General features: G+C 45.2%; 1 protein-coding gene and 1 long non-coding RNA gene across 3 annotated transcripts in view; both read right to left on the reverse strand.

Annotated features, from left to right (window-relative positions):
- LOC135385226 (caspase-like) overlaps positions 1-14,995 on the reverse strand; it is a 74,999-nt gene extending 60,004 nt beyond the window's left edge. The window contains exon 1 of one of the 2 annotated variants that reach the window (XM_064614422.1): positions 14,859-14,995. In XM_064614422.1, coding sequence (XP_064470492.1) covers positions 14,859-14,866 — 8 coding nt within the window. In that variant the 5' untranslated portion in view covers positions 14,867-14,995. Of the gene's footprint in view, positions 1-14,793 lie in introns of both variants that reach the window. The other variant, XM_064614423.1, reaches the window with a different exon arrangement.
- Positions 14,996-18,051: 3,056 nt separating this feature from the next.
- Positions 18,052-20,101, reverse strand: LOC135383152 (uncharacterized). The gene is made up of 3 exons (XR_010419697.1): positions 19,847-20,101; positions 18,972-19,648; positions 18,052-18,419 (listed from the first exon to the last, which is right to left on the reverse strand). It is a non-coding gene; the product is annotated as an uncharacterized LOC135383152 (long non-coding RNA).
- Between the last annotated feature and the right edge of the window lie 5,012 nt (positions 20,102-25,113).

Genomic DNA, 25,113 nt, shown 5'->3' on the forward strand with positions numbered 1-25,113 from the left:
AGACTTAATTTTTGATCACGTAATCGAAATATCGGCACCTCTCGCATTGTGGCTTGCGTGTGACCAACCAAGTGCTGTTCCCTGACTAGCGCTTCCTACAAACGACAAAACGAAACAGGTGTTAATGTATATTTTTGATTACTCATATATAACAAGAAAATGTATCGTTTTCAGGTTGCTGCCACTACTCCATGTGCCCTTGTCTTGCGTGTATGATTACACTAACGACGACGTCCACCACGGCGGAAGTGTTTTGCGTACACGCGTTTCAGCATGAAGCCTGCAGGTAACATCTGATGCTTACCCTTCGGATATTCTGAATTTACATAGTGTAGCTTAGAGGAATTCCGAATGCCCAGAGTGACACAAACTTATAACATTGTGACATCAGTGCAGTGGCATAAGCTCTAATGTAGTGCCCCACGAAAATGAACAAGGGGCAGTGGTTTACCCAGAATCCCAAGCACGAGAGGGATGTTGGAAAAAATTGTGGGGGGAAGTCATCATTACAGTTACGTCATTACAGCTTAACATATCATTACAGACGTATCTGAAGCTGAAATCGCAAGGGCACCCCCTGTAGGGGGTGCACAGGCAAAAAAGTTAGGGGGGTGTAGGGGGGGTCTGGATAAAGCACTGACGAGGGGGACTCCTCCACCCCATGTCAAACCTCATAAAACACCTCCTGAAATATTTTCCTGGCTATGCAGCTGCATCATTATGACGTAATTGTCATTGTTGTCCATAATACTTGAATATGTTTTGAATATATGAAAAAAAAGTCTGCTTGACAGCATATGTCTTATGGTCATCATCAAAGAAGAGCATATGTCATTTTGTTCAGTGCCTTATGTACTTTTTTTTAAATTTCAGGTGGACGTAAATTGTAGAAGGCAGCTAGTGGGGAGAAGATCATGGTCATAGGTCATGTGGCTCCTGGAGCTCCCAGTGGGCTCCCTTGTGGAGTACTTTTCAGAACACACACACACACACAATTTGCCCACAGAACCAATGAGTAGGATGTTGCTTGAATACTGAGAAAAAATGGCGTAACACATACAAATATCGTGTGACACATATGACAATAAAACATCTTTCACGAGGGATGCATGAAACACTGTCGCAATATTGTGTGCATGAACCATTGTGTGTGACACAAGTCGTGGGGGCACACCGCTTCGGACACATTTTGGGAAGCATAAAACACAGTATATACACAGCTAATATGGTAGAGGCTTCTTTTTTCTTTTTGTCCGTTATGAGACTACCTTCGGCCGCATTGAGACTTTGGCCGTAACGAGACACTTGGGGATTAAAGAATTTTCGGCCGTAATGAGACTTTCGGTCGTAATGAGACTTCGGCCGTAATGAGATGTTACCTTGCTTCCTGCTTGGCGAGTAATCTGCAGGAGCTCCCCTCTACGTTTTACACGTGCACATTGTGGATATGAGTTTGTGGGTATGTTTGTTTGTCGTCTCCAGGCATTTTCTTTCTCCCTTTCCTTCTCGCGGTAGTTGATGTTATTAAAGCACTTGTCGCTCAATATTATTTTGTTCTAATTGTGTTACGAGCTAGATCATGAAAGTGCCACTCTTATATAAAGCGCTGAAATAAATCGAATATACCAGTTTTCAAAGATTAGACCCCGGGTTTGAAAATACACATTCAAGGGGATATATGTTTATGCCATTAGGTGCAAATAATATACCTTTAGTGGGTATAAAATTACTTTTATACCTGGGACAAGCGCCCTGGGACAAGCTGTTTATACCCTAAAAGGTATAAAATTTTCTAACAATGTAGTACGTGGGCTGCTCTTTTTGACAGGCGGAATAGCTTCCTAAAATATATTTCATCTAACTGAAATCCATCTTGAAGGTTACGGCTGCGTGGTTCACTGTTCGCAGCTTTCGTTATCTTCCAGGCAAAGAAACCATCCGCCATTTTCTTGTTCTCTGTGGGCGCATGCAACGTTAACGTCTTTTCACCTGGGTTACCCTCTCGTATAATACCGATCACGGTATGTAGTTTGCTTAAGCCAGAGATTGCGCCACTTTTAACGAAAACGAGGAAGTTGCGTCATGCGTCACGAGGCCCGCTAGGTCCGCTGTGACAGCCTCGTTTCCTCGTTATGCGTGCAACTTCGTTATCATTTTTCGTTTCGGTAAGCTAACGATTCCTTATGTCGGTTCGTTTCGCTCGCGTTATTTTTAACCGAACCGGAACTCGACCGGACCGATACTATTGGCGCCATTTTGGAGCTGAACCAGAACGGAACCGTTAAAAACATTTCGGTAACCGGTTCATATAGCGGTTCACACCCAACCATATCACGGACTGTGACTAATCTTCCTACTTTTTCTTCTTTTAAAATACATTTTCTTAAACGCGTCATATTTCCAAGTGCAAGTGCACATCATCCAGATTTTGAACTAAAAAATTCCGAAATGCTCTTGTTTTATTGCTATTTGCGCGCAAACATCTAAAAAAACACAGAAGACAACAAAGGGAACAACGCTGTACTTTTGGTCACAAGTCATATCCAACGTAACTCTCATTTGACCACACTGACCTCGTACAAAATGGCGCTCAACGGCTTTGTAAGCAAAGGAAATTCGAGTATTTATCACTGTTTCATTGTCTCAAAGATTTTTCTCTTTTTTTTTTTTTTAGTGTTGCCACGCCGAATTATGTAGGAAGGTTAATGTGAATTAATCCGGTGAGCTCCGGTGTGGTTAAATGGAGCGGTTAGGCCTTAGGCGCACCGATAACAGCGATGGGTACAACGGTTACGCTGTTGCAGTGAAGTTTGAGGGCAGTATATTGCATTGTTCTTCTTTACGATGTCTACAGCAACCAAGCATGTAGTTTGGGTAACCCTACGCTCATGGATCGAATGGCAAGGTGTCGAAAGCACGATATTGCTCAGATATAGTTATTTGGAGTTGTGAGACTCCACACCGAAAAACATTAATAGGGCGTAGGGTAAATTAATAAAGTGCCCTTTTTAATCATGAGAGCAACAGTCGTTATACGCACCCCTTTTTCTTGCGGATGATATCTTATTGATATCAATATTTCACCCTAAGTTTTCCAGAAACACTACAGAATTTCCTCGCACTCGGTCGATAGTATTTTTTCCTACACAGAAACCTATAACATTGCACATGACTGGCTTGTTCTTAGGTTCAAATGCTATACGAGTATATGTTGCTTTCTTAACATTCAATTTTAATCTACTAGCATTCTAATAAGCGCGCTAAAAACCAGGACAATCAAGACAACGCCGCACAACACAGAACGCTTCTTTCAGCACTTGAATGTACGTAGACACATTCAAAACTGCTATTCTTGCCCACCACATCTTATCGTCATCACCTACTGTTGCTGTTGCTATTCTTGCCTACTCCTCACTTCAACCCCCATCTGTTGCCCCCATCTGCCTGGCAACTCTTACCCCAACATGCCCTAATGGATATTTTAGTAATCTATTAGCATTTTGCCACGCGGACAATTAACAGATAATTCAAGGTAGTACTTTTTTATGGTGATATTTATATTGTAAAGTATTTCTTCAAGGGATGTATGGAGTAAGGATTTATGACCAAAAACCATTAGTGTCATCTGCCTACATAACAATGTCCGTTGTACGAGGAACTGGAATAATATCATTTATAGCTAACTAACAAGATGGGGCCAATAGCTGAATCTCGCGGGACACCATTTCTTATCAGCTGCTTTGTGGAACTATGATCATACACCGAAACATACTCATACCTACAGGCGAGGTATCCGCGAAATATGGTAAAAGCTACCCAACGAATACAACATGTGTAAGCTAATCCAACAAAATATCGTGCTGAATGCTGTCAAAAGCTCTCCGAAAGTCCAGAAGAAGGCCAATCGTGTGCAGCTGGTTTTCAATACGTTGAATGATTTTTGTCTTTTTCTCCGAGCAAGACAGCTTCCGCTGATTACTCTTTCTAGAAACCCAATTGAGATTCCGTGATGATATTATTTTGTAGTAATTATTGATAATTAGGAGCCGAGACTTTCTGCAAAAAATATTCTCAAATATGCATGTAAATATGCAGTGCGAAATTATGCACCAAATAATGAATGTTGCTCCAGAAGCTTTTGCGCGGCTTGTGATGTGATGTGATAAAGAAAAAATGGAGACGTGAGTTTCGACGAAGTCGAACTATAGTCGAACTGGCTTGCGCGGCTTTGAACTGTGCAAATAAGTGAATCGTCTACAAATGAAAGAACGAATGAGATAAGGGTGCGCGAGAGTTATCTGAAGCATTTTTTATCGGGGATAGAGGCGGTAGGTGTGTGAGCCAAACTTCTGTGTCTTTGTTATCGGGGGAGAGGAGGATGTTGTCGAGGCGGTAGTGATTGTGTCTGTCTGAGCGTCTGCGCTTTTGGCCCAAGGTGGGGTGACTGGTTTGGCGGCTGTGCGCCTGCGTACTGGTTTTTGTGTCATTAAACTGTTCGTTGGAGTCAGCGCCTGTCCTGTCCTCTCTCCTTCCGTCGTGTCTTCTGGCGCTGTGTTTTCGATCTTCATGTATAGTCACCAACGTGCCCAACAGCGAGTCCACTTTTCCACTGGCAGAGCTAGGATTGCGTCGAATGTTCCATTGGTGCAGGGAACGGTAACGGTAATGGAAACGGTATATGACCGAAATTGGAGATGGTAAGGATAACGGAAACGCATACCACGGTACCACGAAGATTATCGTCCGGTATTGAGCATGGGTAATGGCTATTCCGGCTGTGCGATGGCATTTGTGTGACTTTGCACTTTATTTTTGTATAGTTTGATGGCTCCATTCCCTGTGATGCTCTAAATACTATACGATAGCGTGCAAACAAAGTCAGTATTGGATCTCGAGGGTGCATTTCCTCGTCCCAGTCCTCATAACTCCATGACATCAACACATGAAACAACTCGAGGATAACAGCCTACGAATTTTTAGTTATTTATTTTTGCTTTTTTTTCATTTCACCGTGGCTATGGCAGTATCATTTACTACTGTGAACGTCCTCTTATGAATGCGATTGGATGAGGGTTACGCCCATCTTGAGTTGCTGGGCTCAGAGTCAGTGAAGACTGAAGATATGTTCCTATATTTTGTTAAAAAATCTAATGCAACATGTGCCCATCCCACCAACGTTAAAAAACATGTGTAGTGTGTACGCGTGACACGGAAGCAGCAGTTGGGCAAAACAGGGTGCTGAGAGAGCCGGACGGGCAGTCCTCCCGGAGCTCTGTAAAAGCCTTTCCATTACCGGAAGCAGTAACAGAAACGTGAGGGAACGAAATAGAAATGCATCAGAAACTGATAACGGAAACGAAAATATAACAGTAACGAGAGTGGAAACTGTAACGAAAATACGTCCGTTATCCTTCCCTGCATTGGTGGAGCAGGAGCAAAAGAATTCACTCCAAGGAGTAATAGTTTTTGATTCAGCTATTGTTTCAGCGGAACACGACAGAGGAGAAGAGGCATGCGCGCGATAAGTGAGGCCGTCATGTTCGAGCTTTGTTTTATTTTTATTTTTACTCGCGTGTCGTGCGTCTCGCGCACAATGTAAAAATCTGGGGGTCCCGCTTTGTGTAATTGTATTGTGCGATTTTGAAGCAGTTTGCTGAACCCCACGTGGCCAAAGCAAACTTGAGAAAGCATGCTGGTCACGCGTTATGCACAGAGCGCGCATCGTATACCTTGAATGCTGGCATTCCATTGGGAAAGCCAGCCTTTGCGACCCCGCTTCATCGAATGCGACTCGATGTGGCTTTTACAGCTCAGTGGCGTTACCGCTTGAGGCAAGTTAACTATCCCAGATGCTGTCACTGCGGGGCTGTAGAGGAACGGGAGCACATTCTTCTTCATTGCCCACACTACCAACCTTCCCGAACTGCACTCTCCGGATCTCTTAGTCAGCTGGACTCTCGCCCATTCTCCCTATCGAAATTGCTTGGTCCCTGGCCGAATCCAGTCCACCAACGATCAGCGCTCAAAGCCCTTTTGACCTTTTTGGACACAACAGGACGTCAATCCTTATTGTGAAGGGGCACGTTATTTCATTCCCCACATCACCACCAGCAATGGGGTAGAGTATCGCCCCTGGTGATGAAACTCACCACTCATCATCTTAAAATAAAGTTGTTTTGCGACCTCACTGGGAGCATGCACGAACCCCCACGCAGCGCGGTGCAAAAATTGCTCTCCCAATGGAATTCGCCATGGCATTCCATTGATAAAGAAAACCCTTGCGATCCCACCGGGACCATACACTGAAACCCCACTTAGCACCGAGCGAAAATTGCTCTCCCAATGGAATTCGCCATGGCATTCCATTGATAAAGCAAACCCGTGTGATCCCGCCGAGACCATACACTGAAACCCCACCCAGCACAAGGCAAAAATTGCTCTCCCAATGGAATTCGCCATGGCATTCCATTGATAAAGCAAACGCGTGTGATCCCGCCGGGACCATACACTGAAACCCCACTTAGCACGGGACAATTGCCCCGTGTAAATGCACTGTTGTAAATGTACTGTCTGATGGCGAATTCCATTGATAAAGCAAACCCGTGCGATCCCGCTGGGACCATACACTGAAACACCACCTAGCACGGGAGAATTGCCCCGTGTAAATGCACTCTCAGGCGCACTGTTGTAAATGTACTGTTTGATGACGAATTCCATTCGGAGAGCGATTTTTAAAAATTCCTCTCCCAATGGAATTCGCCATCAGACAGTGCATTTTTGCTTTCTGATTTGCCAGTTAAAGGAACTGTAAAGTGAATTTCAACCCAGGGTTACCTTATGATTTTATGAAAGCCTAGGAAGAGTACATCTCAGTTACGAAATATTTCTTTTTAAATCCTTTCTTTCTTTGAGTAATCGAATTTCAAAGATTGCATTCGAACGCAAAGCTCAGTACTCCCTCAGACACAACACTGGGTTGGCTCGTGTCGGCTACGGCTAGTCTCGCTTTTCTAATCCGCCTCCCGGTCTGTGGCGAAGGCGTAATGTTGTTTTGAGGTCCACGTCGTGTGATGTTGATTTTTCCAAACTTGAATGCCCTCGAGCTTGCGATAGTCCAGCAGACACGCCCGCAAAACGTTTGTTCGTACGAGTGCACGCGGTAGACACAGTATGACACGACATCATCCGCAGAATCGTCGACGGAGGATGAATTACCGTCATTGCAGTCACCTAGCCGCCGTGGGAAACACTCTTCATGTGTAATGAAAATGTTGAGAACCTCGCAGCGGAAATATGGCATTGCTGTTTCGGTTCAGGTGTCCTTGTGGCAGATGCGTGCCGATGCCGACGGCAGAAGAATGCCTTTGTTGCCGCGAAATGAGCCGTTACTGAAGCAGCACAGCGGTTGCATTTCAAGAAATCTGTACTTTAAAATACTGTGGCTGAAGACTGAGTTGCTCCAGGTATCCTCTGCTGCGTGAGTGAGAGAAAGCGACGAGTATGCTGTTAAGAGGAACAGCAAAGTGAACAAGTGAGTTCATCCATGTGTTCCTTCGATTTGTTATTAGTTAAGTTACATATCATAATTTTACGTTGTCCATAATACATGCAGGAAGTTTCGGTACGTTGCCTACAAACAGTTTACCTGGTGGCGCAGGGGACCATTAGGAAAGAAAGCACTGCAGAAACGTCCTCGAAGCATGTGCTGTACATGCCATAAGGGAAAACTTTCCTTCTGAGGCATACAAAGGTTTTTGCCTTTTTGACGTGTGATGCAGTAAGTGCTGTCTGACCATGTATATGTCTGCTTGCTTTCACTGAGATGAAGCTCTCAATTTTCTTTCAGGTGCTTGAAGGCAGCATTGAATGCCTCCCATCTTGACAGCAGTACACTGGATGGTTTGGTCGTGAACACAGCTTGATCACAACAGTATCCCTTTCATGAACAATAGAGGTTTGCCATATATCCTTCTGGAATAACCACACAGCCATTACACAATAAAATACATTCTACAGACATCAAGGCTTGTAATGTTGCTTTATTGATCACTGTGTTTATGAATGAGCATACAAGTGATAGCAGTAAACAAGCAAACAATGAAGGAGAACATCCCCATACTGTATTCATATGAATTTGCAAGTGCTACTTCGCACCAACCAGTAACGCAATGTATGCTTTTTTTATATTCTGTGCAGTGCACAGGTGTTTGCCGCAAACACGTTCCAGTCCATAAGCTCTAAGAGAACATAGGCTATCACCTTGCCTATAATCGATTTATATATCGATATAGATATATATCGATTCAGCTGCGATCGTATCAAGGGTCCATTTCTATGTTCCACATTGCAACACTAGAACCCACAAAACATTTTATGTATGTGGTAACAGTTACGAGAAATCGCCTTCTTTGAGGCTTCAGACTGTATATAACTCCTATTCCGGGGTTTTTGATTTGTTCAGTGGTGACCTATTTGGCATCGTACGCCAACTTCGATGCCTCCTTCATGATGGGTCCAAAGCTAGGCCAGTTGTTGCCTCGCCATCTACATGGTTTTGTATTCGTCGTAGTATTTGTTTTTGTTTTATCTTATGTAATTATGGTGTTTTAATTCATTTCTTTGTATTGACTGTCTGTATGGTGCACCATTAGGGAGACTCTCTAGCCTTTCGTGGGCACCAGAAAAATATAAATAAATAAATACATAAATATAACATCTCGTGTTCATGACTTTATCAGTATAAGAAGGCCTTACGTGGGGTCATGCCAATGGCATCAACAGTGGCTTCTCTTCAGAGGCATCCCTATTGTTGACAAAAATTTTAGACCTTTTCTGTGTCTGTGCACATCCATCTTTGCAACACTTTCTCAATTTCTTATTATAAATTTCCCATGCTTTCCCTCATACCAGTCCAACTGCAGCCATTGGTGCGGGCTCAGGCCTTTTGCAGACCGCTACTATTTCACTGTAGCTCACATCTTTGCAAGTTGTTGGTGTTCACTCAGGAGGTGATCTACATCCACTGCGAAGATAAGATATTGTCATGGCTAAGTGTCTTCCCTATGCTCTTTATATCAAAACATGGCCCCTCATGGCTGTCATGGCTGTTGAAAGCGTGCCAGGTCAAACCTAGACACATTATCTCGAAGCTTGTATACATCGTTTTTCTGAATGACAGCTCATTTGTATACGTAAGCTCATACTTCTCCACATGCTAAGTAGAAGCTCTGTATTTCCCTCAGAATTGGAACTACACCTGTGAAGGTGGTTACAAGTACGCTGCATCCACTGGTTTAGCTCAGCACATGCACGGCACTTGACTGCAGACTACATGGCCACTAAGCATTCCCCAGCATGGCATTTGCATATTGCAATTGTACAAGCTTGTTCTTTTTACTTTTTACTACATGTACCTTTTATGTCATTGTTGCAGATAGAATTATTGTAACTGAAAATTCAACTACGCAATGCATGTGTGCCTTGTTTTGTATTATTTTTTCGTGCCCTCAATACTTCCTAACAAGAATTTGGATTTCCTCCTCACTACCTTCTTTGTTCCCTTTCTCTAATGTACATCAGTATAAATATCGGTACCATGTGTGTCAGTATCATACTTAATGAAGGACAGACTCTATTCGAAAGCTTGTGTTTCAGTAAGATTATTTGGATGTTTCAGTCTCTCATGACCGTGAGTTGATAATCCTACCTGTGTCGCGAAATGGAGCCTGCGACCTTTCTGGTAGGTGTTGTAGGTGAGGTCTGTTGAGGTGACTAATATTATTTAGCTCGAGTAACCACAGAACTGGTCAACAGCAAATACTACAAGGTGTCATTTGAATCTGTGAAAACATCAGGCGCTATGAATTCACACCTTGGCTACACTGGTCCCATTGAAAAGGAATGTGCAGGACAGCAGGATGTTCCCTGCAGCCATCTTGTTCACTTCTGGCCGACGTTTCCAAGATACATTGTGTTTACTTGGGCACTCTGCTTTTGTGGTGAGAAGTGTGACGCGAACATCTGTGGCCTCTTTGTGAGATGCACCGGAAGTTCTGAATATGATGCACATTTGATGTACTTCTTCTGGTCTGGTGAAGCAGAGGGCACAACACTCCAAAGTAGAAGAGCTCTTGGTATCTGCAATCTTGTATCAGCAGGCCATTCAAAACTGTTGTCTTCAGATTTCCAGAATGACTCAACAGCTGGTTCCACCAGTGGTGAAGATATTGTCATATCAGGCTCCTGCAAGGCATGCAGAAGTTAAAATGTTAAACAAAACAAGAGCTTGACCCACCTGTGAGCATGAGTGTGTATGGACAATAGGTGTTGAATTCATCACTGGATAAAGGTTGAGAGGTGTTGACGGTAAATCATGCGTTGACACGCTTTTACTTCTGAGTTTCACATTCTTGTCAGTCACGATGGAAGCCTGTGTCGCTGATATGAATGAAGAATGCGGTCAGTATCTATAGCGTATAATTTATTTGACACGTATAGTCTCCTGCGAGAGCTCAGGGCTTCCCAGGGGAAGGGGGATATTGCGTTTGGTACATTACGCAGCATAGGCATCACAAAAATCGATTTGAATTTCAAGTGAACCACACATATGTATTATTCCTGTGTAGCGGTAAATACATACCTCATCTGCACTGGTGTTCGCATCCTCAGACGTCACATGTTGAAACGCTGCATGGTGTCAGGGCTGCCGTCCGTGTGATAAGTTTTCGACCGTCCGCTGCTACCATTTCGTACGAGCCGTCAGAGAAATGGGTTGAGCAAATACGGCGTGGCTCACGAATGTCTTGACCAAGCGCTTGCAACAACTTTCGTTTCCGTGCATTTTCCATTGGAATCTTGTGGTACACAACGTCCCTTGTCGAAAGAGCACACTTGGTGTATCCCCGAACATTACAGTAGATACCTGCCATCGTCTCAGGTGAAGCTTTGTTCAATTTCGGCACGAAATGAACTTTTTTGCGTACACAAACCTCGCAAGGCCGCAATAAACGCCGTCGCCGTGCAATATGGTTGCGAGGAGAGAAGACAGAGGGCGCTGACCGCGCTGACAGTATTTTGGTATACTGTTTCTTCGATATTTTGAAGAATTGTCTCGGTAGTTCTTGTGATTCTAAAAGTAGTGTTTATTGGAGATTAGTAGCCGGTCGTAAGTTCATTGTGTATTACTTAGGTATCACGTGACAGGAGTACTCACATCATGACTTTTTTAGCTGTTACGGGGCGCAACCTACCGTCCGATTTAATTTTTCTAATTTATGTTGTGTAATAATTAACCAGCTTTGAGTGCTTAGGCTCTGTGTGAGGCATCACACAGGCAAACACTACCAAGTCGCACACAGAAACGGGGGGGGGGGGGGTCAAATTTCATTTTACAGTTCCTTTAAGGAAGCTATGACCGCGAAAATGTGCGCTAATGTTATTGCGGCAAATTTGCTAGCTACCTAGCTCATCTGCGCTATGTGCAGCTAGCTCTTCGTTGAGTTGTTCATTGCCTTCGCAAACGGCCGTTCACAAACCTGCAATGCTTTGAGTACCTTATTTGCAGAGTTCGAGGTAACTCGTTACAAGTAACTCGTTACTGTAACTAACTCGTTCCTTTTTTTGGTAACTTTTGTAAAGTAACTTAAGTTAAGTTCCAAGTTGCTTTTAACTCGCTTTTCACTCACGTCCACACATTTTCTTGCTTTCTCTCCGGTTCCTTCAATGCATACTTTGCCATAAAACGTGATATTCAATGAGTGACATTATTTTATTGAGGAAGTAAGAACTGCTGCCACTGAAATAAAGCTGAACCATTGTGCGCCCACAGGGGGTACGATGCAAAGCGTTCGAATAGACCTCTACCAGAGAAACGTCATCATGACATATTGGTAGACACACTGAAACCGAAACAAAGCGGAAGGACGGCTGGGTTCCACGAACGGGCACTTGTTCGCTGTCTCCTATTGAAAGAAAAGTAGGACCGAGGGTCTCGTTCATTAAAGGGATAATGTCGTAATCTCCTCAAAACTATGGCTTTCGGGCGCGACCTTGTTCACCTCTAACTTCGAGCGTAGTTCAGTTCTACCAAATTTTGGCGCTGTCGAACACTATGACGTCATTTATTTACAAACAGGGAGAGGTCTGTTGTTGGGCATAAAGGAAAACGATCTAAGCGAGTTGCACTCCTCTGCAGGCAACTCAAGGTCTAACTCAACTGCTCGCGCGCTGCACCTGCGTAATGCTATTTTGTGTCCGAAGTAACTTGGAAGTAACTCGTTCTTTTTGTTAAGTAACACAGTAACTGCGAGTTAGATTTCATGCTGAAGAACTTCGTTATTAACTTAGTTAAAATTAGCCCGCGGTAACTTAACTTGTAACAAGTTCTTTTTGACGGGTAACTTCTCAATCTATGCTTATTTGTATCGAACCCACATAGCATTATTGGGGAGAGGAAATAACATGTGCTCTACTATCATCATTGCCACCGTCGATCGTCTGCTACAGAGGGCTATTCCGCTGTTGCTAAGCACGCGCTACCCTCTTCCGTACCTCGTCGTCGTTGCTAACACAGTCCATCGTACATTGCCGCGGTTTCGGTAAATCACGTGGAAACGAATAGTGCCAACTAGCGCCAAATCCCATAGCGCTGCGGCGATTGCCAGAACTACTACCCCGGTGCTGGGAGCTTTGCGGATGTCCACATCTCTAGTATAGTAGTAGGTCGTGCACCAAGGCGGTTTCCAGTGTCCAACTTTTTAGGCAAGTAGAAATAAATTAGAAATTAACACGACTGCCCGCTAAGTAGTTTTTCACGCCAATGTCTTCAAAAAGGTGTTGGGACACACGGGTGCTTGCGACATCTTACTTTTCATTTCTCCTTCTTTTTTTGTGTGTGTGTGTGTATGTTCAGTTCAGTGTGATTGTGGCTTGGAGAAGTGCTGGGAACCAGTGGTGCAGTGCTGGACAAAAGTTTACGGAACACGCTCCTGTGTATTCCTTCCTCAGAGTGACACGCTATCAGCGAATGGAACCGTTCGGACCTGCAAACAGGTGACTGGGTTACCTCGACACATGTCTGTAAGTCCGTACAGTCCCATTCGCTGCTAGCGTGTCACCCTGAGGAAGGAATACACAGGAGCGTGTTTCGTACACTTTTGTCCAGCACTGTACAAGCCGAACCCTTCGACTGAGTAGCATGAAGCAGCCTATGAGCAGCGTAGCAGGAACATGGGTTTTGATCTCATCACCTCCCTTTTGAAACAACGTGATCAGCAGAAAAAAGGAAGACAAAAGAAGAAAGAAACGGAACGGCATACTTTACAAAAAAGCTTCAAATTGGGGGATATCTTCATTAGAAAGAAGTGTTGAAAAAAGCTAAGAAATATCAACAAATGTGCAACTAAATTGTGTCGAAATATGGCATAACATGCAACCGTCATGCTATACGAAGATCAGGGTGAACTATACCGAAATATGCAATTATATGGCACACGAAACACCTTGGATTTGTGCGGTTGTGATTATACTAAGCTCTATGCACTGCAAAAACGAGCAGTATGTTGCATTACAAGTACACAAATACCAGAGTATTATATTTAGAAACTTTTCGATGATTTTTCAATGATTAAAAATACTACCTTTACTCCAGTCATATACACTAAAGCTTAGAAGGTTTTTGCACAACAGCTTCTACTCCGTTAAAAATCTGTTAAAGGCCTCCAACAATCAATTTACTTCGAAATCCAAATTTGTTTGCTTTCCACACTGTCGCATGGCAACTATGCATGCAGGCTAGTGGGCATTTCTTACCAATTTTTTTTAATTCCACGAGTACTTGTCTCATTTTTTTAGCATTGTAGGCATATAAAAACCGATGAAAATATTAATTGATACATATTTATTGACTCAGAAATCGTTTGTGGAATATTCATGTTGTCTTCGTTGTTCTCTGTTGTTGTAATGTTGTAAATCGCTTGGGACTGCTGTATATACGTATAGCGTCAGGTGCCTCGGCAGGAATCCTTTCCTTTTGCACCTTATCCTCGATTCCTAATGAAGTGGAAACTAAACATACATACAAATTGTTTGGATGCAGCGCCAGTAACGAAAGGAAGGAGAGAAGAAAAAAAACGCTATATATGCGTTCGAGGACAACGAACGTTGCGCCCCTTGTCAACCCTGATTTTCCCTTGCGGTGTAGCCCGTATACCCTGCAGTACTTACTCCAATCTCCATATGTTACGGCTGTACGAATTGGTGTTAATTTTAAAACGGAAGCGGAAAAGAACCTAATGCTATGCACGAGTAGCGAATACGGAGCGAATAGAGCCGGACCGAACACATATACAGCATACATACGGATATGCGGCATAGGACACATACATGCGAATCTTTGTATGAAGCAGCGCTGACACTGACTTTCTCTTGGGGCATTATATTGCTCACGTGCGCAGATTCACATCTATTCTAATATGGTTTGGAATTCGGTGGCGAATTTCCCCGTTCATCATCAACAGTGTATTTGTTGTTGCTTGGTTTGGAAGAGACATCGTTTCGACTCGAAAACCGAACATACAATTCCATATTTGATTCGAAATTCGAGTTGTATATGCAATTATATCCAAATATTCGCACAGTCGAGCAATAACTTCATTAGCACAAACGCTTTCGTTTGGCTCGAAGCTTCGATATCATTATCCGCTGTGCCACCCTCGCTACTGTCGGGAGAGGCCACGGCCCTTGTGTTTTCCACGACACAATTCTTGCTGACACTGTACGATGTCTACACATTACCTGTGAGGTTGTTAGGGATCTCGGGAGTAATAAACCATGCGATACACAGGTAATATGCCACTTACTGTTGCATTCTGGGAACAAATGTCAGGACCACACCTAGTCTATAAGTCAGACATGTTCGCACTCGCCGAAGATAACGCCATTAGCCAGAGAGCCTCAAGGTAGACGTTTTGTCATTTTATCAAGTGGTGACTTATCACTGCTCCTATTGTAGTGGCATGAACGTATTCGCTCCGAGATCGAGCAGTGTCGGCGAACTGCGGAGAACCGATGAACTACCATTGTGTGGACGTGTCGTCTGCTTTTACACGTTTATTCAGCGTTTACTGCAGTAGGTGGAGCATTGGAGAATCGGACAGTATCGAACCAGTGATCTTCCGGTGAATATATACTAGAATTACGGAAAAGAATTATCAATTCCGAACATCGGCCCACGTGTTATCCACACTAGAAGGGTGACAGTTTCGCCCCCTATAGGTCGATCTCGCAGCGAATAGGCGCTTTGCAAATCGACTTCAGGGCGAGCGCCATCTGTGGACGGTAAACAGAAACTGGGTCCGCCGCCATTGTTGATGAGGCCCGAAGCGTCTCGGTTGTGCCCGTTGAACGTGCTTGAAAAATTGGCTTGGAGCCCTGTTACACGTTAACTCTGTTGCGTTTCTCCTGGTGCATATCGCGTGAGCCTTCACAACGCCTGTAAACTGTTGTGTGCCACTGTGCACGCAGCATGGACGGTTCGACAAATGTGGACGAAAGGTAAGAGCTGTCCGCCTGACTTACTTTACTCACATACCTGAAAAGTGTTCGGGTGGGGGGCTGCGGGTAAAGCATAGTCGCGATAAGCTTTGTGCTAACCATTTACACTAGTTGTGACAGCGTTGTCTCATGCAGTCGCTCTATGTTAGCAACGCAGGTGTGACCCGGTGTTGCGTGTGTAGTCGTGCATGTTTTGCTCTCCATTCTTACTTAGTGGAGGTTTCGAGCGCAGATACCGGAACGATTAAAGTTAAATGCCACCGCGACAACTCAAAGGGATGTCACATTCTTGAGCAAAAAAAAAAAGCGTTGCTATAATGTCTCTCACATTCGTGCAGGTGTCCTACCATCGTTTTCCCACAGATCCGGAACTGAGCAAGAAGTGGATTGTTGCCATCAAACTCGACGAAGGTCCATTTTTTTGTGGTATCAGATGCGACTAAGGTTTGCTGTCACCACTTCCTCGAGACGGACTTTCTGTCAAATGTAGCGAACTGCTGTGCCTTCTGTTTTTCTATTTGGAAAGCCGTAGTCTGCTAGGAAGCCACCACACAAAAGGGCACCACCTGCACCTCGACCACCAAAAACGAAGCAGTGTGACACAGGCAGCGAGCTCAGAGCTATCGGGGAACCAGCAACGGAACACGATGCGGCATTTGAAGACCAGTGTTACGTTGAATGCGAAGTAAGAAGTGAAGAAGGAAATGAGATTTCCTCTTGTGTTAACAGCAACCAAGAGGCTCCGACAGAAGAAGTTGTTGCACCAGAACCACAGAACCCTTGTAACTGTGAGAAGACTATAACTGAACTGAAGGAAAAGCTGGCCAGAAGCAAGGCATCAGAGGCTGTAGCAAACATGGAGCTCGAATGCCTCAGACAACAGTTGAAGAATCAAGTCAACGAGTTGAACCTGCGTCGCAAAGAGCTTGCTACTGCACAGGGAAACGTACAGGAACTTGAGCAGTTGACCCCGTTTTGGATAGAAAAGTTCAAAGGGAATGATGAGGATGTTCAGTTTTACACAGGCCTTCCGAGCTATAACAATTTTTTTGCTCTCTTGAAATTCCTTGATCTGGGAGAAAACGGAAAATACGTGGTGAGGGCCGAAAGTGCAAGCAACGGCACCAGAAGCAGTGATCCGGATGGCCGACCTCCTAAGGTCAGTGTGGAGAACAGGCTCTTCCTTGTGCTTGTAAAGCTTCGTCACGGTTTTTTTTCACAAGCACCTCGAGCACCTCTTCGGCGTCTCTGCCAGTACTGTGTCGAGGATTTTTTCTACGTGGATTGACTAGAGCTGGGGCAGTTACCGCTGTGGGTGTCACGTCAAGCAATCGACGAGCTGATGCCACCAGACTTTAAAGAGATGTACCCATCAACACGTGCAATCCTAGACGCCACTGAAATCAAATGCGACGTGCCAACTTCGTTCGTAACGCAATCGGGGTTGTACTCTCACTACAAGCCAACGCACACATTCAAAGGACTGGTTGGTGTTGCCCCAAATGGACTAGTCACATTTGTGTCTGAGCTGTTCACAGGCAGTAATACCTCCGACAAAGAATGTGTGATCAAAAGTGGGTTTCTGAAGCTGTCGTTTGATGCCGGCGATTCAATAATGGCAGACAAAGGGTTCAAAATCAGCGACCTTCAGGAGAAAATCGGTGTGACATTGAACATCCCACCCTTTCTCACGAATGAGCAGTTCACCCCAGAGGAAGTACACCAAACACAAAGTATTGCTGCGCTCAGGACACATGTCGAGAGAAGGATCCAGCGAATCAAGGGGTACCATATATTTGGCCGCTCAATTCCGATATCTCTTGCACCCCTCGCCAATCAAATATGGACAGTGTGTGCAATTCTGACAAACTTCCAGTCACCACTTTTGAAGGATTGTTCTGACTAAGGCTGTGTTGGCAGCAACTTGAATGTGTCTTCCAGAAATAAAATCCTGACAGCAACCAAAACATTTATTCAGCTTTCTTCATTCTCCCGCTCCAGGCTTTCCAAATACGGTAGCAGAGTGTCAAAGTAAAAAAATGTCCAACACATGTTTAATGCTGTCCCATTCACCTGGTTTGACCCTCACTCTCTCGATACCCAAGCAGCACAATGTACTGAAGGTCGAGTGCAATAGGGGTGGACGGGTAGGTGGAAGGCCTTGAACAGACTTGTGAAGCTAAAATAAAATCCTGACAGCAACCAAAACATTTATTCAGCTTTCTTCATTCTCCCGCTCCAGGCTTTCCAAATACGGTAGCAGAGTGTCAAAGTAAAAAAATGTCCAACACATGTTTAATGCTGTCCCATTCACCTGGTTTGACCCTCACTCTCTCGATACCCAAGCAGCACAATGTACTGAAGGTCGAGTGCAATAGGGGTGGACGGGTAGGTGGAAGGCCTTGAACAGACTTGTGAAGCTAAAGAGCGCTGATAAGATACATACCGACCACCCCTATTGCACTCGACTTCCAGTGCATTGTGCTGCTTGGGTAAGTATATAGTTCTTCCCATACACGACAAAGTCTCCCCAGCTTATACCTGATACGCCCATCTGCCCAATTAGCTGGCAGTAATATTGATGCCCTCGTTTGAGCCGTGGCCCATTCTCGTCCAGAATAGAACAAAAGTCTGCCTCAGAAAGGTTACATGCTTCATGTTCGCGTAGTGAATAAGGGCACTTTATCTCTACAACGCCATAGGACTTCCCGACTGGGTCATACACAACTCGATCTGGCGACGCCCCGAGCCACGGAAAGGAGGGGTTAACGAGTAGACCACAGCTGCTTACAACAGTATCATGGCCCATGCTGTGCAACACCCCCTTGTAGCGTTTAGCAGCAGGCGGTTGGGTAGAGATACCATACCTGTAAAAAATGTAGAAAACAACACATTTTATACCTGGTGCACTTGATTTTCAGCTCTATGTTTGATGGCATTATATTCAACAGTAAAAAGAAGTGCGTGCCTGATCCCTATGCTAGACAAAATTACAAAAAGAAACGAAAAAGAAGCTATTACTTCACAGCAAGCACTTGGAAAGATCTTTCGGCTTTGTCAAATTCAGTAGCCCCTTTTGGGACCACTGCCTCCGTGTAAGAACAATGCCGAACTGCGGGGATGTCAACCGGTACATCCTTTCTTGAAACCAAGTGGGGCTTTTTGATTGCTGTCAGGTGTCTCTCTCAAGAGCTGCAGCTGCCTCATTTGTTTTTAATAATTTCTGGAAAGTATAAAACAAAGAGGACAATAAATCAAACACTCTGTCACACCAATGCACGCGTTGTCATATTTCTCCTCGTCGTGCAGTGGATATCCCAATGGCCAAACTGCTGTGACAAGGATCGAAAACATATAATTCCCACAAAACTGTTTTCTATAACAGTACCAGTATAAATCAGGTGTGATAAACCTCTTACCTGCGCAATGGCGTTTCCATTCAGCTCTAGGGGAGGAACCCACACCTTGTTGGCCTCGAAGAAGTTCAGTACTGGGACAGTGCAGGTGGAGACTTGGTCAGATGAAATGCCCGACACTCTGACATCAAAGCCGTGCGGCAAAACTGACTGTTGGTAACTTGAAGGTGACCGATCTGATATTGTTCCAAATCTCGACTCTTTGCAGTTATGGTCATAGGCTAAAAGAAGAGGCTTTGCAAATTGATTTCCTGGTTCCAGTGCAAACATATCATGTACAAATCTCCGCTTTGAGGCCACTTGCTCGCTGCTATCTCGAGGACAGGCACGGCGCTCCCTTTGTCTCGCAAGTTTAGGTGTAACTGCCCCGCCCTCTCTGACTTTTCTCTAGTCCACTGACTGAATGGAAGTGCCGCTGATTTTGTTCCCGCGGGGCACCCTCCACAGCTGTGGCAGATCCGTGCAAGAAAGTTCATCAGGTGCCTCGGAGAATTTTTTCGACTGCAGAAGCACAAGTGTCAGCACACCTACGAGGTGGTTGCAAGCAACCTTCCCTGCAGGGCAGTCACACACACCGTCAGCAATTCCCTTCGTCTTGTCGAAAGCAATCATGATGCAATAGAGTGACGCATTCTTCTTTTTGCTTTCTGAAGCATGATGGCTTGACGAAGACGAGCCCACTGCACCGAAAGAATCAAACAGGTTAATTTTGATTCTACTAAGCGCAACTAGCACGGCAGCCACGGGAAATGGTTTACTACACACTAACTGTCCGCCGGAATCGTTTCTGTACAGACCTTTCTTTCATGATAACCTTATTGAGCGGTGCAAGGATTCAGTCATGCGCTCTGCTTGGAAAGGCATAACAAGCTTCTTACCTTCTTTGGCAGGTGCTGGTCTTCAGCGAGGTCAGCTCAACGTAAGATTCAACGTGAAAGTTGTATCCTCGATGAAAGCTGCGCTCTGTACCCGATCTTGCCTCGTAAAAGCTTCGCACAACCGGTTCTGACAGCGTGGGAATCACAGAAAGGTCATTCTGCCACCCTGTTATCGGGAAAACCACCCCGGTACTACGCAAATCTGACATCACCATGCCAATTTCGATTCCCTACTGTCCCTACTACCACCGCATAGCAAACTCTCATTAACAATGGTGGCCGTGGCGCATGGTTGACAGACCGGTGCAAAGTCGCACAGTGTACCACTCGGATTTTGCAAGGCGCCTATAACGAAACATATTTAGGCCGTCCATTCAGTGTACGAAGTTAACTTGAAAAATACAAGTTTTCGACCCATATACCGTTGTTGAATTTGTGTTCCTCCAAACTATGTGTGCTTCTTTTAGGGTCGATTCACACGATGCAACTTTAGTTGCGCGCAACCAGGTTGCGCCACCAAGTTGCACCGTGTGAACGCGAAGCTCTGGTTGCGCAACTCGAGTTGCAGGAGTTGCAGAGCCGATCGCTTCACGAGCGATTTCTCCTGCAACTCTAGCTGCAACCTGTCAATCACACGGCTCCGCCTTGCAAGCGCGACCAATCAGGAAGACTTCCATGTGTCAGTTATTGCAGCGGCAGTACGCGAGACGATGAAATTATCACTAACCAGTGGAAATTATGCAAAACTATCAAACTCGCAACGGATTGAACTCGTAACGAGCAGAAGTCGCAGTGCGATTGGACGAAAATGATGACAATGATGTTTTTCGCGCCATCTGGCGAGCTCGGTGACAACTACGGCATTCCGAGTTGCTCGCCGTATGAAAGGGACCGTTTTGGTGCAACTTCAGTTGCGTGCAACTATAGCGGAAACCGAGTTGCAGCAAAAAGTTGCATCGTGTGAATCGACCCTTACTTGTTTTCGATTATCCCACTCCCTGCAACATCTTACCTCTTGCGAAAGCGCCACAAGCTCGCTCTCCGGCCAATTTGCGTAACGTCGCTCTATTAAAAAAAAGAAAAGGAAAGAACAGCATTCGACCCCTAACGACCAAAAATAGATTGTGTTCTGTGTGCGCAGTGGCACCTGAATTCCATTGTGGCCTCAAAGCGCTTACTTGCCGTATTCTAGAGTTATCTATTTCCGGGCACATACAACGAAGTGGCATGTCACTGCAGAATTGTACGGTACGTATTTAAAATACTGTATTTCAAATACCATTTCCGGTATTTTGGTTTCTTACTCAGCGTTCTTTCATGCATTCCTACTCGATGGACCATTTCCGACAACGCGTATGCGCATGCCCAGCCCTTGAGTCCTCCATCTTTGAGTGGAAAACATCGCTACGAAGTATGGACCACCTGCGGGAGACTGTCATGTTCATTGTGGGGAGATAATCGGTTTCAAGGTTACGCGAACGTTTGAGGTCTGGTAACGAGTACAATGCGCTTTCACTCTTTCCGCATTCTTCCAATCTTCTCTTGCTACTTTCCCACGCAATGTGCCAGTCCGAAAAGCGCGTCATCATTATTGGGGGGAAAGACACGACGTTCGACATTCCGTTGCCAGGGGCGACACGAATATGGAAACGGTCCATTTAAAGGAGCTCAGCTCGCCGTGGTCGCCTCTTGAAGATTGCGATTTGACATGTAACCTACGTGGCGGAAAAAAAAATCTAACAAAATAGCTTTTCGCAAATTCCTACCAAATCTCTTCAGAGTGAAGGCAAGGCATAATACTTTCGTGCCGTTGATCGGCACTTTTTATTGAGAGTGCATGCCCCGAGAAAACTGTAAAATTTCGGGAAATTTTGGAATTTTTTACGGAACTCTCTCATTCTTTCATAGATATTTAAACTGTTTAGCGCTGTTGTGTAGGAGGCATAGAACGTGTGAAAAATATTTTGAGGGGCGCAGACTTGGAAGAGTAGGCAGAAAAAAAAATCAAGGATTTCAGAAATATTGCTTTTTGTCACATATTCAGCCGTCAATTGCACACTGTCCTGATAAAGAAATTAGGCGGATTGCATTCGATAGACGGCCTTTGAGCGTTTATTTTACAAAGTTTCATCAAAACACTTTTGTTTTAGCAGCAAAAAAAAACTTTGAACTTGACCACCCACGCACTCATCCGGCATTGTCACGCAAGGCAGCTTCACCCTAAGACGCATCGCCGCCGCTGCCGTCAAACGCACACGGGAGCTGCCCAAACCAATCTGCGTTTTTGAAAAAAAAAAAAAAGCATGGAAATTGATCTTCCAAGCTTCAGGTCCTCAGCAGAACGGCTTACTGCGGCGACGCAGTTCAGTAGGAGCATTGGGCCTAGGATGTACTGGCACGTACGTGGCGTGGGAAAGTAGCAAGAGAAGATTGGAAAAAGAATGCGGGAAGAGTGAAAGCGCATTGTGCTCATTACCAGACCTCAAACGTCCGCGTAACCTTGAAGCCGATTATCTCCCCACAATGAACATGACAGTCGCCCGCAGGTGGGTTCATGGCGATGTTTTCCGCTCAAAAATGGCGGACTCAAGGGCTGGGCATGCACATACGCGTTGTCGGAAATCATGGAGGAAGGAAACACAAGGCGCGGCTCTTCCCTCCAGACTCGCGTAGCCACCCTCTAGCGGTCGCTCGAGTCAAAATCGCCATTGCGTCCTGTCCCCCACGTGATCCCCTCTAAAGTTTCGGTTTTGCAAAGCTTTGTTTCTCGCGCTGCTCTCTGTGTGATTTTGCTTTTCTAAAGTAATTTATTGCAAAAATGTGAGCACCATCGTAGAAATGACGTATGGTAATGCGTTCCTGTCCCGTCTGCGGCTCTCGTTGAACGGAAGGAGCTCTCTCACGGGAACACGTTTTGTTCGTCAGTACACGGTCAATTGTTTCAGTCGCCTGTGTGTGTTCGAGTCATTTTGAATTGTTTGTTTGGGACCTGATACTGTGCCGCAGATTCATTTCATATCCTCTGTTGCTGTACAAATCTCATTAATGGTGTTCTGAGTACAGCATTCTTTACCACTTAATCAAGAAACGTACATATATACGTTGAAAGTCACCATTGGCACGCGTGATGTTTCCGGTCCCGCGTACTCCTTTTGAGTTCTGCACGCTGTGACTGGTCTAGAGTAAACATCCAAACGCACAGAAATAAAGTGCAAGCCCGCGTTCAACGTAGTAGTGCCATCTAAACTGTGACACAGCTATAGCTTGCGTCGTCTGCTCTTGTGGCGCCGCTGATCTCTATCTACCCAGGCAGAAATCTGGAATGGGACCATTTCAAAATGGTTTAACGAACTGGTCCCACTCTGGCCCCCACTCTGGTCCCAGCCTAGTAATGGTCCCACTCTGGTCCCACTTGCCAAGTGGTCCCATGGGGGACCAGTTCGTTAAACCACTTCAGAATGGGACCACTCTGGAGTGGGACCACTTCAAAGTGGTTTATTGGACAGGTCCCACTTTGAGTGTGTCCCACTTAGTGACTGGGACCAGTTGAAAGTGGAACCAGCTTCACGATGGTCCCACTTGAACTGGAACCAGTGGTCCCCTCTGCTAAGTGGTCCGGGATCCGGCCACTTTGCAGCTGGGGCCACTGAATGCATGACTGAAAATGATGCGTAGAAATGCACATATTGCTCAAGTAAATACCGTTTATTCTGCTAAAAGCATACACTGAGCAGAAAGAAATAATCAATACATCTCTACATGTTCATACTACGTAGTATAAGCAGGCCCCCATAGCTCCCACTCTTCGCGGCTCTAAAAAAATGTTTGCACGTCATAAACACGTGGTATTACTCCGTCAGGCATCATAGTTGATACCCATTGGCCGAAGGACATTGCGCGCTCCGCTATTGGTTGACAAAGTTTCAAAAGAGCATTCTTTCGCGGGCTGCCTGTCTGGCGGGCAGTTATGAGAAGAGAAGGGAGAGAAGTGGCAGCGGCGTCCCGCGTCTCGACGATGTCAGTTGACAGCACCGTATCACTATGACCGCATTGTTCAAAGAGAAGTGGAGAAGTCGCAGAATTGTTAGTGTGTCAAAGTGACTCAGCGCGTTTTGTGGTGTTTCCCGACGCAAGTATCCTACGTACGAACAGTCTCTCGAGTTCAGAACTGGAATGCAGTGGTGAGCTGACGCCTGAGGAACACTTGTGAGCGCCGTCGCATTTCCAAATGCAGTCACAACGAAGACAGGATTCGGTGTCCGTGCGACAAGCATTTCCCGCTTCGATGAAACCTTCACACTGCGACCAACGAAAGGAGATGGTCACCGTGAAATCGCATGCACTCGTGTGAGCGTCGCTCGCTTCTAGGAGTAGACTGTGTGTGTTTTGCAAGTTCGAACTTGGTCAACGAACGCAACGATTTGGACTCTACGCACGGTGAATATTTGTGTCAGACTATTGAGTCAGTACGATGTTTCAAATAAATGTGTATTTTGTCCAAAATTTGCCTAGTTGTTCTGGAATACGGGATAACGAGCGTCGGGCATGAAAGCGAGCAAAAGTAAAAGCCGATGGTAGCCGGTACCGGGCCGAAAGCGAGCCAAACTGAGAGGCTCCTGATTGGCCGAATGGTAGGCATCATAGTTCATTTTCATTGGTTGCATGCCCAGTGTTGCCTGAATTATCTCAAACTATGGGCTCTATGGGGAGCTGTGGGAGCCTGGTATAAGTCGGATCACTCACTGTGTCTTCACAAAGCATATGCCTGACTGTGCGATGCACTCACGGACCACAGGGAGCTTTCGTTCGTTGGCCACCTCACATCTTGTATTTTCTTAGAGAAGATGACACATGACACTCCTGTTTTCCTTTGCAGGTCGCGACACCCACTTCCTCTTCACCGTACGTTCGGAATCTTCTTATCCTGTTTCTCTTCAAGTTCCTCCAAAGTTTCTAAAATGAAACATCTGTTTAATAGTAATCAAAACATCACGGTCATCACTCATACCTGCAAACATTCGCGACGTGCAGTCCGATTGGTGTTTCACAGTGCGTTTTGCCCCTACGCCGTTTAGGTCTTCTTGGCGTCAAAACTCTTCCGGGAAATCGACAATGTGTTGCACAGGAACCATTGTCATCGCATTGTCTTACAAAGCCCACTAAAACACACGTAAATACTGCACAGGAGATACACCATCCTTGCGACGGCAACTGAAGACAAAACCAACTTGCTGCGACGCGTTCAAGATCCAACTGCCATGCCGCCA

This window comes from Ornithodoros turicata, chromosome 2 (assembly GCF_037126465.1).
Source record: "Ornithodoros turicata isolate Travis chromosome 2, ASM3712646v1, whole genome shotgun sequence".
NCBI classification, from domain to species: Eukaryota; Metazoa; Arthropoda; class Arachnida; order Ixodida; family Argasidae; genus Ornithodoros; species Ornithodoros turicata.